The sequence below is a fragment of the Oncorhynchus mykiss genome, chromosome 25 (assembly GCF_057628025.1).
Source record: "Oncorhynchus mykiss isolate SJ-2025 chromosome 25, ASM5762802v1, whole genome shotgun sequence".
NCBI lineage: Eukaryota > Metazoa > Chordata > Actinopteri > Salmoniformes > Salmonidae > Oncorhynchus > Oncorhynchus mykiss.
This window is the reverse complement of record NC_143046.1, coordinates 14,270,639-14,284,156: the sequence shown is the minus strand read 5'-3', so window position 1 is coordinate 14,284,156 and position 13,518 is coordinate 14,270,639. Positions and strand designations below refer to the sequence as shown.

General features: G+C 44.4%; 1 protein-coding gene across 1 annotated transcript; it reads left to right on the top strand.

The window, feature by feature from the left end:
• The first annotated feature begins 9,898 nt into the window (after positions 1-9,898).
• Positions 9,899-12,651, top strand: foxi3b (forkhead box I3b). The gene is made up of 2 exons (XM_021583374.3): positions 9,899-10,830; positions 11,188-12,651. The coding sequence occupies exons 1-2, from the start codon at positions 10,239-10,241 to the stop codon at positions 11,751-11,753; spliced, it is 1,158 nt and encodes a 385-aa protein (XP_021439049.2). The 5' UTR covers positions 9,899-10,238; the 3' UTR covers positions 11,754-12,651.
• The last annotated feature ends 867 nt before the right edge of the window (positions 12,652-13,518 follow it).

The window sequence follows — 13,518 nt, the reverse complement described above, 5'->3', positions numbered from 1 at the left end:
CTGGGAAACCACAAGGGAGACAATGGGGACAGGGCTGTCAGTGTCAGAAGTGGGCCATCCATGCCAGCGGCACTGGGAAACCACAAGGGAGACAATGGGGACAGGGCTGTCAGTGTCAGAAGTGGGCCATCCATGCCAGCTGCACTGGGAAACCACAAGGGAGACAATGGGGACAGGGCTGTCAGTGTCAGAAGTGGGCCATCCATGCCAGCTGCACTGGGAAACCACAAGGGAGACAATGGGGACAGGGCTGTCAGTGTCAGAAGTGGGCCATACAGAGTATGATTTAAAGCACAATGCAGAATTTATAATGAATAACACACCCATCAAGTTTTAAAAATGGAACGTTAAAGAGTGGGTAGTACATGGATAATAAGGCGATAGGGTGTTAGGGTAAAAGTAAAGACCCGTAAAAAAAATATTTAAAAAAATAGTTCCGCAACTAAAGATTTTGCTTAATCGTTTCTGAAAAACACAGCTACAGCTACCTACATCATCATACAGAAAACTTAGACATAAAAATATTAGAACACCGCCTACAACATTCACATGGTAGAGATTACCATAATGAGACAACATACCTGGTAGATGTTCTACGTCTTCAATCATTCTCTCTAAACCCTTGTTCAACTCCATCATCTTTTCTTCACTGTCCTTTTGATGGCCGGAGAATAGGCCATCTTTAAACGCGCAATATGAAGATTCGATTCCCAAATGAATAGCCTACCAAAACCAACCAGAAACTTAAGCACACTGAACATGTTTCATGGACGTAACATAAGCATAATGGATAAACAGCTAGGTAGATCAAATGCAAGGACGTGCTTAAGCTTAAATGTATAAACTTCAACTTGATGACTTTGATTGACATGGGTAGCTTAGCAACTAGATAAAATTAGTCCAGTTGGCTGGCCAGGCTAACCATCGCAAAAATGAATCCAAAGAAAACAAATGGTAGTCAGTGAGCTTGTCAAGCTTGGATACAATAACCAACTTTAGAGTACTTCAATTAAATAGGCACCTTCTTATTTATAAATATTTACAAGTAAACTAAGTACTTACGATAAGCTCTAACGTTATCCGACCGGATCTAGCGGTCTATTCCTCTTATATTGGATGTTGGTTAGAGAAATTGCGCGTGGTGCGTCTCTGTATGCCCTCGCGCACTGCAAACCTGCTGCCTCGTGCCACGGGAAACGATGTAGCTTGTATGGAAGATGGAAACATTGTTTTAAATTCACAAAACGCATGCTTGAGATTTGATACATTAATGCATACGTCTTTGCAATTTCATATTTTCGTTCTTGTTGCACAGTGACGTAGCCAGTGGCGATTTTAGCATGTAAATCTTGATGGGGGGAAAAAAAGATAACAGTGGGATGCATGCCAGCAAAGCCACTACACAACACTAAACAATACATTAATAGCACTATAATGGTGACAAACGGTGCCTACAAACTGTTAGGGCCTACATTTTTAAATTTTACATTTATTTAACTAGGCAAGTCAGTTAAGAACAAATTCTTATTTTCAATGGCGGCCTAGGAACAGAAAGCTGTCCCAACAGCATTCCCAAAACCTTACCAATGCTATACCTGGATATCAGCGGAGCCTAGTCTGGAAGCGAAACAGTTCATTCAGCCTAATTTTCTCACTTTAAAAAAACATAGCTGATATGGCTGACTTGCTAAAAACAAATGTGGCTTCTACTGACAATTGAGATGTGCAAACTATGGCATACGGAGACAACAAGCGGATAAGAGGCAATCCGTAATTTCGATTAAGACGGATGTAGTCAATATAACTATTTGTTCAGCACTTTTGAAATGTACAGCAACAGAATTCAGAAGATGGGCATTTCTTACAGTGTTCTCCCTGTACACCAAGTCAAAACTGTAGGATAAATAAAGGGGGCATATAAGCAGACAATGAAAGCTCTTACAATATTTGATGATTACATTTCTCAAAATAGGTTATAGGCTACATGTGCCCCACCAAGTGAGAACTTTAGGTGAAACTAAGATGTGAAAATAGACACAATTATTAGCGTGAGACACATGGGCTACAAACAGCTTACTACACAACATACACTTAGTATTACTTTCTTCGCTACAGGTTACATATCTCCTTGGCATATTACATAATTTATGCAGCAGCATACAATACATTTTTGGGACTCAACTTGTTGTGCTGTGCTCACTTGAACAGGAAGGTGGAGCGGTGGTCCTTCGTGGGAAGATTTTGTCATCAAACTTTGTCATCAAAGTCTGGCATTCTCTGTATTTATGGTGCTTTCAATACAACTGGGAACTCAGGAAAAAAGGTTGAATCCTGATGACGTCAGTGATCTTCAGCTCTAGAAAGAGGCCCGAGTTCTGAATTTATAATTCTGAGTTGGATGAAAGTTCAAAACGTATTTTCCCAGTCGTAGTTTGTTTTTACTGAGTTCCCAGTTGTCTTGAACTCACTAAAGTCCGATTTTGCAGTTCCAAGTTAACAGTTGTTTTTTGCATGGCAAAATCATGTCTCATTGACAGCATGGCCAATGTTAAATGTTTATCATTTTAAACTCAGAAAAGAGACCCTCGTGTTTTAGAGTTGGGACCATACAGCCACTCAACTGAATAGAAGGCTAATGATTGCTTTGCAATGCTTGCAGTTAGCCACTGATTCCTTCCAAACCACTCATTGTTGAATTTGCGATTTCCAACTTGTTGTGTAATGTTTATGTCCAACGGCCGATGAGCACCGATACGTTTTATCTATAATTTCTCTTCATTATTTCTCTTCATTTAACAAGGATTAAAACGGATTTGCCAGTAGATTGTTGACTTGATTCATGATGATGACTCACCGCTACTGTAGATAAAATGTGATTTGACGGCATTTTATTTGTGGCCAATGACCTTGACTCTTCTTGGATGGGCACATCTAATGTAAGTCTATGGCAGCACCCAAGGGGCTTGAATTTTCTAGCTCTACCCTTAGACTTGGCGGTGACATAGTGTCCCCATGAGTGACAGAACACTGAGTCAATCACAGCGCTACGCTCCGTATTTTCTGCTGGCTTGCCCCACCACCACAGAAAGCATTGAGCTAGGCTGAAACACCTGCACTTTGGAGCTACCTTACTCAAGAAAAAAGAGACCATGTTTGTATGCATCTTTATTAACTCAATGATTAATATAATTTTGACATATTTTGCAAATTGATATGTGACATGTCTTCGTCCAAGATGACGTAGCAGTCAGACGTCTTGTCGTGTCCCTTGTATATATCGTTTTATCGTATATGTCGTTTTTTAAAATTTTTCTTCGCATATCTTTTAAAACATTTTGCTAAACCTCAACTTCTAAATACTCTCCTGCAACCCGCCTCACCCAATGTAGCGCGGATATGCTTTTTTTTTTCTAAAGTATTTATATTTACTTCGGATTCGGAACCCCTCAACTGAAGCTAGCCAGCTAACTACCAGCAAACCATTGCTAGCGGTCATCAGCTAACTGGTCATCAGCTAACTGGTCATCAGCTAACCTTTAGCTCGGAAAGCTCTCGCCAGTTCGAACAACGCGACTCTAACCAGAGCATAACGGACCTATTATTTTTATCCTCGGATTCCCACCGGATTCTCACCGCAAACGGAACATTTTCAGCTGGATCTTCACAACTAGCTAACTAGCTAACCACAACCCCGGATGATTACTCCTGGCTAGCGTTTCCATCCACTTAGCTTGAAGCTAGCCCGGCCAGAGCTCCTGTGCTACCACCGAAGCATACTCCTGGGCTACAATATCCAGGCCCACGACCGGTCTATCGATGTCACCGCATGAAGAGGCATAAACAGACTCACCCCATCGCGACGTCCCCCAAAGACTAACTTTCTAGCCCTTGCTATCTGCTTGCTTGCTAATTCGGCCTGCTAACTGCTAGCTTGTTTAGCCCCGGTCCACTAACTTCTACCTTGTTTAGCCCCGGCCTACTAACTGTTAGCTTGTTAGCACAGGCCTGCTAACTGTCTGAATCGCCGCGTCCCAACCACTCACTGGACCCATATTTACTTTCAATCTCTTTTCGATTTTTAATTCGATTATACCTTCCGATAACCTGCCTCACCCAATGTGATACGGAATCGCTATTATTTTTTATTTTTAGAACACATTCAAGAACCTCCATATGCTAACCAGCTAACTAGCTACAAGCTATTTAGTCATTTTTAGCCACTGCTAGCGGCTTTACCTTCTGCACAGCCAGACAGTTTTTTTAACCTGGATAATACTCGCCAGTCTAGCTTCCGTGCCCCATCCACCGCTGCCCCCTGGACACTGATCACTTCGCTACATAGCTGATGCATGCTGGACTGTCCATTAATCACGGAACTCCATTCTGCTTGTTTATGTTTTATCTGTCGGCCCCAGCCGCACTCAGGCTCTGTGTGTAGTTAATCCGACCCTCCCTGCATAGTCAACGCCATTTTACCTGCTGTTGTTGTGCTAGCTGATTAGCTGTTGTTGTCTCACCTACTGTTTAGCTAGCTCTCCCAATTCAACACCTGTGATTACTGTATGCCTCGCTGTATGTCTCTCTCAAATGTCAATATGCCTGGTATACTGTTGTTCAGGTTAGTTATCATTGTTTTAGTTTACAATAGAGCCCCTAGTTCCACTCTTCATACCCCTGATACCTCCTTTGTCCCACCTCCCACACATGCGGTGACCTCACCCATTACAACCAGCATGTCCAGAGATACAATCTCTCTCATCATCACCCAGTGCCTGGGCTTACCTCCGCTGTACCCGCACCCCACAATACCCCTGTCTGCGCATTATGCCCTGAATATATTCTACCATGCCCAGAAATCTGCTCCTTTTATTCTCTGTCCCCAACGCTCTAGGCGACCAGTTTTGATAGCCTTTAGACGCACCCTCATACTACTCCTCCTCTGTTCCGCGAGTGATGTGGAGGTAAACCCAGGCCCTGCATGTCCCCAGGCACCCTCATTTGTTGACTTCTGTGATCGAAAAAACCTTGGTATCATGCATGTCAACATCAGAAGCCTCCTCCCTAAGTTTGTTTTACTCACTGCTTTAGCACACTCTGCTAACCCTGATGTCCTTGCCGTGTCTGAATCCTGGCTCAAGAAGGCCACCAAAAATTCTGAGATTTCCATACCCAACTATAACATTTTCCGTCAAGATAGAACTGCCAAAGGGGGAGGAGTTGCAGTCTACTGCAGAGATAGCCTGCAAAGTAATGTCATACTTTCCAGGTCCATACCCAAACAGTTCGAACTACTAATTAAAAAAATTACTCTCTCCAGAAATAAGTCTCTCACTGTTGCCGCCTGCTACCGACCCCCCTCAGCTCCCAGCTGTGCCCTGGACACCATTTGTGAATTGATCGCCCCCCATCTAGCTTCAGAGTTTGTTCTGTTAGGTGACCTAAACTGGGATATGCTTAACACCCCGGCAGTCCTACAATCTAAGCTAGATGCCCTCAATCTCACACAAATCATTAAGGAACCCACCAGGTACAACCCTAAATCTGTAAACAAGGGCACCCTCATAGACGTCATCCTGACCAACTGGCCCTCCAAATACACCTCCGCTGTCTTCAACCAGGATCTCAGCGATCACTGCCTCATTGCCTGTATCCGCTACGGAGCCGCAGTCAAACGACCACCCCTCATCACTGTCAAACGCTCCCTAAAACACTTCTGTGAGCAGGCCTTTCTAATCGACCTGGCTCGGGTATCCTGGAAGGACATTGACCTCATCCCGTCAGTTGAGGATGCCTGGTCATTCTTTAAAAGTAACTTCCTCACCATTTTAGATAAGCATGCTCCGTTCAAAAAATGCAGAACTAAGAACAGATATAGCCCTATGTTCACTCCAGACCTGACTGCCCTCGACCAGCACAAAAACATCCTGTGGCGAGAACAAGAGCACCTCCTCCCAGCTGCCCACTGCACTGAGGCTAGGTAACACGGTCACCACCGATAAATCCATGATTATCGAAAACTTCAACAAGCATTTCTCAACGGCTGGCCATGCCTTCCGCCTGGCTACTCCAACCTCGGCCAACAGCTCCGCCCCCCCCCCCCCCCCCCGCAGCTACTCGCCCAAGCCTCTCCAGGTTCTCCTTTACCCAAATCCAGATAGCAGAAAGAGCTGCAAAACCTGGACCCGTACAAATCAGCTGGGCTTGACAATCTGGACCCTCTATTTCTGAAACTATCCGCCGCCATTGTCGCAACCCCTATTACCAGCCTGTTCAACCTCTCTTTCATATCGTCTGAGATCCCCAAGGATTGGAAAGCTGCCGCAGTCATCCCTCTCTTCAAAGGGGGAGACACCCTGGACCCAAACTGTTACAGACCTATATCCATCCTGCCCTGCCTATCTAAGGTCTTCGAAAGCCAAGTCAACAAACAGGTCACTGACCATCTCGAATCCCACCGTACCTTCTCCGCTGTGCAATCTGGTTTCCGAGCCGGTCACGGGTGCACCTCAGCCACGCTCAAGGTACTAAACGATATCATATCCGCCATCGATAAAAGACAGTACTGTGCAGCCGTCTTCATCGACCTTGCCAAGGCTTTCGACTCTGTCAATCACCATATTCTTATCAGCAGACTCAGTAGCCTCGGTTTTTTCTGATGACTGCCTTTCCTGGTTCACCAACTACTTTTCAGACAGAGTTCAGTGTGTCAAATCTGAGGGCATGCTGTCCGGTCCTCTGGCAGTCTCTATGGGGGTGCCACAAGGTTCAATTCTCGGGCCGACTCTTTTCTCTGTATATATCAATGATGTTGCTCTTGCTGCGGGCGATTCTCTGATCCACCTCTACGCAGATGACACCATTCTATATACCTCCGGCCCGTCCTTGGACACTGTGCTATCTAACCTCCAAACGAGCTTCAATGCCATACAACACTCCTTCCGTGGCCTCCAACTGCTCTTAAACGCTAGTAAAACCAAATGCATGCTTTTCAACCGTTCACTGCCTGCACTCGCACGCCTGACTAGCATCACCACCCTGGATGGTTCCGACCTTGAATATGTGGACATCTATAAGTACCTAGGTGTCTGGCTAGACTGTAAACTCTCCTTCCAGACTCATATCAAACATCTCCAATCGAAAATCAAATCTAGAGTCGGCTTTCTATTCCGCAACAAAGCCTCCTTCACTCACGCCGCCAAACTTACCCTAGTAAAACTGACTATCCTACCGATCCTCGACTTCGGCGATGTCATCTACAAAATTGCTTCCAACACTCTACTCAGCAAACTGGATGCAGTTTATCACAGTGCCATCCGTTTTGTCACTAAAGCACCTTATACCACCCACCACTGCGACCTGTATGCTCTAGTCGGCTGGCCCTCGCTACATATTCGTCGCCAGACCCACTGGCTCCAGGTCATTTACAAGTCCATGCTAGGTAAAGCTCCGCCTTATCTCAGTTCACTGGTCATGATGGCAACACCCACCCGTAACACGCGCTCCAGCAGGTGTATCTCACTGATCATCCCTAAAGCCAACACCTCATTTGGCCGCCTTTCGTTCCAGTTCTCTGCTGCCTGTGACTGGAACGAATTGCAAAAATCGCTGAAGTTGGAGACTTTTATCTCCCTCACCAACTTCAAACATCTGCTATCTGAGCAGCTAACCGATCGCTGCAGCTGTACATAGTCTATCGGTAAATAGCCCACCCATTTTTACCTACCTCATCCCCATACTGTTTTTATTTATTTACTTTTCTGCTCTTTTCCACACCAATATCTCTACCTGTACATGACCATCTGATCACTTATCACTCCAGTGTTAATCTGCAAAATTGTAATTATTCGCCTACCTCCTCATGCCTTTTGCACACAATGTATATAGACTCTCCTTTTTTTCTACTGTGTTATTGACTTGTTAATTGTTTACTCCATGTGTTGTCTGTTCACACTGCTATGCTTTATCTTGGCCAGGTCGCAGTTGCAAATGAGAACTTGTTCTCAACTAGCCTACCTGGTTAAATAATGGTGAAATAAAAAATAAATTAAAAAAATGCCCAAATAACATGCAAAACAGGAAAGCTGAGCCACCTGCCCAGAATGACTGGTCGCCACAAGTAAAGTGAGGAATGGGAGGAGGGACACGTGTCAGATTAGATAAGTATTTTACCTTTATTTAACTAGGCAAGTCGGTTAGGAACAAATTCTTATTTTCAATGACGGCCCTGTTCAGGGGGAGAACAACAGATTTGTACCTTGTCAGCTCGGGGATTTGAACTTGCAACCTTCCGGTTACTAGTCCAACACTCTAAACACTAGGCTACCCTGCTGCCACTTTGGATCACATTTTACTTAGTGCTATCACATTTTTCCAGATGGAGGCGCCAAGTTGTAACTAAGTAACAGTTACCACTGAGTCACTAGCCTTTCATCTGTGACTGAGCTGCCAAAAATAACGGCTACCTAACCACTTCTACAAAGTTATGGCAACACCAGATGAATTTGAGGGAGGGAAGAAAGACCTATTTATTATGTTTTTCAGCAACGGCGGCCATGATAGCAATCTAGCCTACTATTTATTTTCAGAGAACAGGCATTTGGAAATTGTATGGCCTATTATCAGCAATCATAAATGTTTCATGAAATGTATATATAATTGTATCGTATTTTTACAATCCATTCAAATGTAATTCAATTCATACTACGAGTAAGAGTGGGAATTCAACAAAAAGATAACTCATGTCAAAAATATACTGTGTCTGTAAAATTTATATATGTTCAGAACTTTTGTGAAACAGCACAGTTAAAAATATATGGCAAAATAAAAATCCAACTGGATGGTGATCAGAGATAGATGGGAGGGGTTGAAGGTAGCTGAAGGGTAGGACTGGATGGTGTTCAGAGATAGATGGGAGGGGTTGAAGGTAGCTGAAGGGTGGGACTGGATGGTGTTCAGAGATAGATGGGAGGGGTTGAAGGTAGCTGAAGGGTGGGACTGGATGGTGTTCAGAGATAGATGGGAGGGGTTGAAGGTAGCTGAAGGGTGGGACTGGATGGTGTTCAGAGATAGACGGGAGGGGTTGAAGGTAGCTGAAGGGTGGGACTGGATGGTGTTCAGAGATAGATGGGAGGGGTTGAAGGTAGCTGAAGGGTGGGACTTGATGGTGTTCAGAGATAGATGGGAGGGGTTGAAGGTAGCTGAAGGGTGGGACTGGATGGTGTTCAGAGATAGATGGGAGGGGTTGAAGGTAGCTGAAGGGTGGGACTGGATGGTGTTCAGAGATAGATGGGAGGGGTTGAAGGTAGCTGAAGGGTGGGACTAATAACAACAAGATAACTATTGTAAAATACATTGTGTCCATGAAATGTACACTAAAGGTCAAAAGTTTAAGAACACCTACTCATTCAAGTTTTTTTTCTCAATTTTTTACTATTTTCTACATTGTAGAATAGTAGTGAAGATATCAAAACTATGAAATAGCACATATGGAATCATGTAGTAATGTAGTATTTCATAGTTTTAATGTCTTTAATGTCTTTTTATGCAATGTAGAAAATAGTAAAAATAAAGAAAAACCCTGGAATGAGTGTATCCAAACTTTCGACTGGTACTGTATATATTTGCAAAAAAATATGTTGGGGATTGGAAATGATGCAGACAATTATGTTGATGGAAGCTACAATCTATCGGCAGTATTAAAGCTGATCTATCCCCTAAAAAATATATGAAAAATAAATAAGAGTGGGAATTCCTGTGGAGGGAGAGAGCCTTAAGGAACTGTCTGACAGATTGAAAAAAATGACACTCCTGTCAAAATCCTCACTTGGCTAAACAACCAATCAGGAGAAATGGGTGTGGCCAGGGACACAGATAAAAGAGTGGGACAGGTGACAGTGCTGACATTGAGCAAGGGCAAATAGTCAACAGGTAACAAGTAGAGAGAGAGAGAGAGAGAGAGAGACAGACAGACAGACAGACAGACAGACAGACAGTCGGAGGGAGAGAGAGAGAGAAACCCCAGGGGCATAACTCAGACACTGAAACAGTCATCACCTTCCAAGGACCAGAACAGCACAAGTTGAAAAAGAGGCTAAAAAATAACTTTCAGGTTATCCTGACACCAGGAAAGGACTGAAGACTCTATTCATACCTGTCCCCAAGGAGACGACAAGGACAGCCCAAGGACAGACGCACAGCAGCATCAGGAGGAGGTGAGAGAGACTACAGACTAACTGACCATGGCGTCGTTCGAACCTCAGGATCAGTCTCCTCCTTGCTGTGGCCCCCAGTTCCCCAGCCTGGGCCAGGAACCTCCAGAACTCAGCATGTACAGTGACTGCTACTATCCTCCTCCATCGCTCCCCAGCCCCCAGCGCACCACCCCCACCTCCTATGACTACAGCACCTCCTCCCCTAATCCTTACCTGTGGTTCAACGGATCCGGCATCAACGCTCCCCCATACCTGGCCACCACTGGGCCCCCAGGAAACCCCGGGCCACCCTTCGTTCCCCAGCACTATGGGATGCAGAGGCCTTACCTGGGGCCTGGCGGGGCAGGGGTCCCTGGGGGGGAGCTGGGCTGGTTCTCTCTGCCCTCACAGGAAGACCTGATGAAGCTGGTCCGCCCGCCCTACTCCTACTCCGCCCTCATCGCCATGGCGATCCACGGCGCCCCGGAGCGGCGGCTGACCTTGAGTCAGATCTACCAGTACGTGGCCGATAACTTCCCCTTCTACAACAAGAGCAAGGCTGGCTGGCAGAACTCCATCAGGCACAACCTGTCACTCAACGACTGCTTTAAGAAGGTCCCCAGAGATGAGGACGACCCTGGTAAGAGTCTGAAGTCATTATGTGTTTGTTTTATTTTAGTCCTAAGCCCACAAAATAACAAATCAATCTAAGATATGACAGTATTTGATGGATGAATTATTCATTTTGAATCTAACCTTGTCAAAAGTCAGAAGTCTACTTTAGTTGTCATGTGTCTTTACTTTAGGTAGCCACTGAGGCGTGCCTTTAGAGTGTGTAATAGGCTTGTGATGGAACGGTAGGTGAACTGTGTTTAGTAATGATAGTAGAGGATGTAGTCAATAATCCATGTGTCAACCGCAAACACATTCTACTCTACCCCCCCCCCTCCCCCTCCTTCCCTCCCTCGCTCTCTTTCCCCCACGCTCTCTCTTCCAGGTAAGGGTAACTACTGGACACTAGACCCAAACTGTGAGAAGATGTTTGACAACGGAAACTTCCGTCGTAAGAGGAAGAGGAAGTCTGATTCACTGTCTGGAGGAGAGGGGGGGTCAGGGGGGTCGGAGCCAGGTGAGCCAGGTCGGAGCCCCGAACCCCCCAGCAACCACGGGATCGACATGTCTCCCACGCCAGAGAGAATCCCCACCCCTTCAACCACAGGTCCCGCCCCTTGCTTGAGCAGCTTCCTGTCTGAGATGTCTGGAGTGGTGTCAGGGGGAGCCAATGAGATCGTAAGAGATTCGCTGAACCGGGCCCTCCCCATAACCCTTACCCTGGATGGGACCCAGAGGCCTACACAGCCTGGGGGTTTTGGTAGTTACTCCCCCAGCTCGGGTGCTTCGGAGTGGGCTTCCCAGCTGCCGCCTCCGCCTGGCCTCTCCTCCTCGCCCACCCACTCTTCCCTGGGTTACAGCAGCCCCATCCTCAGCCAGTTCAATGGGCATTTCTACCCTGGCTTGGGCTCAGCTAGCATCCTATACCCACGGGAAGGCACAGAGGTCTGAACAGACTGATAGAGAGGGAGACAGGGATGGGCAGAAGTTAGCTAGAGGTCTAAAGACACTAAAGAAAGGAGAGTGAGAAAGAGACTTCTACCTGAGACTGAACTGAACCGTCTGCTGACACACACATACACACACACACACGGTAGTCAGTTAAAGCTGACAGGGCGGGACTCAGTTGCGTGTGACAGCAAGATGAGCAGGGCCTGGTTCCCACGGAAACAGCCGAGTCAGCATCGAGAATGCTTCACGCACACACGCATGCACACACACACGCACACAAACGCACGCACGCACACAAACACACGCACACACACCTGTTTAATCATCTATAATTGCTGACTATCATGACTGACAGTTTTAATTTGTATATATTTTTATTGAATGTGTTTATTTGATTGTTTATATATGTTATTTTATTGTTTATGTATGTGTTTTTATCTTTGAGTGCTTGGGGCCAACATATGTGTTTAACATTGTAGAATATTGTTTTGCGATGAATGGCTCAGACCTGGGTTCAAATACATGTGTTTTGTTATTTGTAAAAACCAAGTATTTTATTTGAGTATTTGAATGGTTATTTGTAAAAACCAAATAGTTGACCACATTTAATTTGAAAGTATTTTCTAATATTTATTTACATTTTTTTTTTTTTTTATATATCTGGGATAAATGCATGGGAGTGTATTCGAGTCAGTGTATATGAGTATTCCCAAATCAATTCCAATATTCAACAACTTGTTTTTTCTAATAAATGTGATCTGAATACTTGTTTAGAAATTACTTTGAAAAGTATTTGAAATACCTGAAACAGTGTTTGAACCCAGGTCTGGTATGGCTTATACCAACATTGGTCTGATGGTTGTTTTTGATAAGAATAATAAAATACAGGAAAACGTTCTCTGAAGTGTCATCGTCTTACTCTTTTTTAACTCAGAAATGAAAATCAGCCTGCTTGACTAGTGTTGTAAGGGAGTTATCTGTCTAAACAAATCTTTGTGAAAGATGATTAACAGTCTCAAACCTTCTGTGAAAAATGACCACCCTAAAACACACAGGTAGGACAGAAACAGTCCTGTCAGAGAAACGATGACCAGCGAACCAGGGAAACCTGCTTGTCAGGGTAACTCGATCCTACAGTATGATAAGGATATACTGATGGGTGCATGGATAGATGAAGCCTGGAGGGCTAACTGACTGTTGTAAAACGGTGAGAATCCTCATACCTCACCTTCTCTCTTCTCTCTACTCTCACACAATAACTCACCCCCTTTCTCCAAGTCTTGCTGACTGGACAAGACTGGGATTTAGGGAAGGAGATAAGGAGTGGGTTTATGCAGGTAAAATAGTGACCTAATTATACAAGCATGTAAAGTATGATTTGCACATTTAAAATATGAGTTGCACCTGTATACGGAGTTTTGTATTTGAAAATAATATTTGCAAACATAAATGCAACAACAGTTGAATGCAGGTAATGTGATGGCTAAATAAATACAACACTTTCAAACATGTACATTGATATGTGAATAAATTCAAGAAGATTTGCAAGCATGCAACTACATTTGAGAATAGTTGCATGCTTGCGACTAGTGAGTACTTTAAAGTACTACTTAAGTAGGTTTTTGGGGTATCTGTACTTTACTTTACTATTTATGTTTTTTGACTACTTTTACTTCACTACATTCTTAAAGAAAATAATGTACTTTTTACTGCATACATTTTCCCTGACACCCAAAAGTACTCCTTACATTTTTTTAATGCTTAG